This window comes from Hipposideros armiger, unplaced genomic scaffold (assembly GCF_001890085.2).
Source record: "Hipposideros armiger isolate ML-2016 unplaced genomic scaffold, ASM189008v1 scaffold_1723, whole genome shotgun sequence".
In the NCBI taxonomy this organism is placed as follows: Eukaryota; Metazoa; Chordata; class Mammalia; order Chiroptera; family Hipposideridae; genus Hipposideros; species Hipposideros armiger.
Window position 1 is genome coordinate 5682 of NW_017733073.1, and position 4152 is coordinate 9833.

A 4152-nucleotide genomic window follows, 5' to 3' on the forward strand; every position below is an offset into this window, starting at 1 on the left:
GACCTTAGAGGGAAATTTATGACCTTAGTTTATATTAGAAGAATTAAGAGAAATTCAATGAGCTAATAAGCATTCAAAGTAAGGGGTTAGAAATAGGACAGGAATTTAAGAAAGCAGAAAGTAATAATAACAAACAATAATTAATGAAGTAGAAAAGAAATTCAACATAAGCAAAGTTATTCTTTGTATGGATTAAGAAAACAGATACACCTCTCCTGAGATCAATCAAAAACCAAAGAGATGGCATAATGAAAACTTATCAGGAACGAAGGAGGGAACATTATAGCTATAGCAAAGATTAAGAAGGTAAGTGAATAAAGAACAACTTCATGTTAAAAATTTGAAGTGAATATGCACTGGGAAAATTCCTGGAAAAATCTAACAAGCAAGCAAAACAAACCTCCAAACCAGACCTCAAATAGTCAAAACAATTAAGGAAATGAAATATATAGTTAAACAAAAATATTCCTACAAAGAAAATACCAAGTCTAGACTGTTTTTATAGATAGGTGGTTGCTAACAAAATTTATTTATTGTGACACATCATTCCAATCTTAAATAAATTCCTCCACAGAATGTGATGAAACACTCACCTACCTCATTGTTCGAGGCTAGTATAACTTTGATGAAAACTTGATGAAGGCAGTACAAGAAATAAAACCCAATCATAAGCAATACAAATCCATAAGATTATAATTAAGATAATTATGTGAAGCTCCATTTATCCCAAGAATGCAACCAAGCGAAAAATTGGTTAATAAAATGTTAAATTTATCAGATTAAACCATTTTATAAAAATCAAAACCCATTCATGATAAAAAAAACCCAAAAACATGGCCAACTAGGAAGAGGTTACTTTCTTAATCTGATAAAGAATATATTACTAAAAAGCCTGTAGCAACATCATTTTATTTGTGAAACATGAGAAACATTCTCTTTAACTACTTCTACTCAGTTTTAAATGGCAGCTATTTAGCACACTAGGGGAGAGAGAGAATATGAATGAATAAATGAATAAGGATTGTAAGGGGAGAGAACCAAAAAAACCTACAAATAAACGTTAATATAGGACAGTCTAGAGGTGGCTGGACAGACGACCAATTACATTTTCATATAATGGCAATAAAGAGGTTATACACACCCACCCACCCACTCCCAAATACTTATTTAATAACTTCAATGAAAAATATAAAATATCTGGGAATAAATTTTTAAAAAGACATCTAAGACTTTTATATAGAAAAAAATTTTATAAAATATTTATAAAATACCTTAATAATAGGAGAGGTATCATGTTTGTAGGTATTATAAAAATATCAGTTATCTTCAAATTTATAGATTCAGGGCAATTCCAATTAAAATTTCAACAGGAGACAATCAAAAGTGCAAAAAGGGCATAATTATGCCTAAAGAGGAATAAGGCCAAACAGCTTGCTCTAACAGATACTAAAACTTATAAAGATGATGTGGTGTTGGCACAGAAATGGGCAAACAAATCAATGGAACACAACAGAGGGCAAAGAAACAGATTATATATTGATATATACGTATGATACAATAATATACGACAGAGGTGAATGGCAATCACTGGAAGTATGGGATTTTTTTTCTTTCTTTCTTTTTTTACTCAAGTATAAGACAATTTGTTATCCATATTAAAAAAGAAAATGAAATGGGGTCTCTACCTCACTCCGAACACAAAATCAATTCCAGATGAATTAAAGACTAAATGTAAAAGACAAAATCTTAAATATTTGAGAGAGGAATGTAAGAAAGTATCTTTATAACTATGAAGTAAGGAAGATTTTTAAAATCAAAAGACAAAAACTGCTAACTAAAAAGTAAACGACTGATAAATTTGACATTTAACCTAAAAACAGGTGAATACATGGATGAATAGGGATTTCATAGAAGAGGAAATACTGAGGAATAAATATATAAAAAGACACAAACCATCAGGAATCAAATATATAAACAGGAGTTTTATATTTTTACAGAGTGGGCTAGAATTGATGTCTGAATAAGTGTTAGTGAAGAAGTGGATCAAAGGGTGCTTATATATATTATTGGAATATGCAAGAATTTTAGAAAATAATTTGGCTATATTTTATTGACAGGAGGATGAATAAGGTGCTGTATATTCACACAATTAAATATTATACAGGGCCGGCCGAGTGGCTCAGTTTGTTAAGAGCTTGCTCAAGAGTTTCAGCTCTGAGCAACAGTGGTTCGATGCCTGGCCCGAGCTGAGCTGCCAACAGGTGGCAGAATGGCTCAGCTAAAAAAAAAAAAATACTGCAACCAAGATGCATGAACAAATTACACAGAAATGAAATTTTGAAATATGCTGATTAAAAAAAAATAAGTCTTAGAAACAGTACACCACTTGCCTGATCAAAACCAAGCAACGCTAAACAATGTACTGTTTAGAGAAACACAGTATACATATGTGACACACTTTTTAAAAATGCAATGGGGGGGCCGGCCGAGTGGCTCAGTTGGTTAAGACGCGAGCTCTGAGCAAAAGCGTCACCGGTTCAATTCCCACACGGGCCAGTGAGTTGCGCCCGAGCTGAGCTGCCGCAGAGTTGCCTGCTCAAATGGTGAGAGCACATGCTCCTAACAACAAGGTTGCCGGTTTGACTCCCACATGGGATGATGGGCTATGCCCACCCGCAGCTAAGATTGAACAAGGCACCTTGAGCTGAGCTCCCCTGAAGTGCCAACGGGCGGCCGGATGACGATTAGACTTGGAGCTGAGCTAGCTGCACCTTCCACACCTAAGACTGAAGGACAACAACTTGGCTGTTCCCCGTCCCCAATTCCCCAATAATAAAAAAAAAAGCAATGCAAGGGAATGACAACTATAAAATTCAGGATAGTGATTATCTCTAAAGGCAGAAAGAATGGAGCTAGAGAGGAGCACAGATAACTTCAATACTATTATTAATGTTGTAGTTCAGGGATAGCTAAATCTGACTTGTTTTCGTAAAAAGTTTTACTGAACAAGCCACATTCATTCATTAGCATATTATCTATGACTGCTTTTGAGCTGCAACAATAGAGTTGAGTAGGTGCAACAGAGTCTATATGGCCAGGAAGTCTACAATTTTACTATCTGCCCCTTTACAACATTTGCTAACCCCTACTCTAGTTGTGTTGGAGTCACAGGTGACTATTATTATGCTTTACAAGCCATATCCTAATAAGGTATTTTTCTGTATATATAAAATGTTATATCATTAAACACTTTTTTGGAAAGACTTCCTCTAAACTATACATTCTATTAATTTGGAAAGTGCTCATGACATATATTGGATTTCCTCTATGTTTTCTTATATATGTATAAGTCAAACGTATGAAAAATATAAACAACAAAAAACTGAAACTGTTAACAAGCATCTGGTTCTTATGAACACAGAATAGCACTAACAAACCAATAAAATGCATACCTGAAAAGGTTAACAGGCTTAATATTTAATTTCTTGGTTAAATCTGACTGTATGGAAGATACATTATCCACCAAGTAACTTTCCTTCCCTTTTAATATGTGTTTTTCTTTCAAGATCCTAGCCTAAAAAAAAACCAAAAAATCACATAACTAAATATTTGCCTTCCTCTGCAAAAGGAAAAACATTCACTAACCATAGCAACCTGGCCTTATTATTGTACTTAGAAGATATTATATAATCAGAGGGTAACTGATGGCTATTAAAAATTAGCAAATCTAAATAGCAGATCCTTACTGAGTTAGCAAATCCACAGCACAAGGAAGTGGTGGAAGAAGACGCTGAATTACTTCCTCAGTAAGGAGATCACCACAGTGGGAAACAAAACTCTTGATCGCTGAAAAACAGAACAGACTTTCAGTTGGCAGGGTGTAATGAACTGCAAAGAAACATTCGATTATGTTATGATATTTGCATTTTTATTAGCGGAATAAAGAAATGTGCTAAAAACAAAAAAAAACATTCTTAAAACTCTTGTATAGAAAGGAAGTCAGTTTCTTCTACCGCTAATGAAACTAAGAAAAAAACTTCCTAGAATTACTGAGACCAACAACGAAGTTAACAGAATGTTTCTCTCCTGGGTTTTACTCAGCCCTTGAGCTCAGAAGAAGAATAAATTAGCTTAGACCCTTAAGTTTGCCAG

At 34.0% G+C, this 4152-nt stretch overlaps 1 protein-coding gene across 1 annotated transcript in view; it reads right to left on the bottom strand.

Annotated features, from left to right (window-relative positions):
* Positions 1-3474: 3474 nt before the first annotated feature.
* LOC109378073 (HEAT repeat-containing protein 5A-like) overlaps positions 3475-4152 on the bottom strand; it is an 18127-nt gene continuing 17449 nt past the window's right edge. The window contains exons 3-4 of the mRNA XM_019634541.1: positions 3747-3846; positions 3475-3574 (exon numbers count right to left, since the gene is read on the bottom strand). Coding sequence (XP_019490086.1) covers positions 3562-3574; positions 3747-3846 — 113 coding nt within the window. The 3' untranslated portion in view covers positions 3475-3561. The remainder of the gene's footprint in view (positions 3575-3746; positions 3847-4152) is intronic.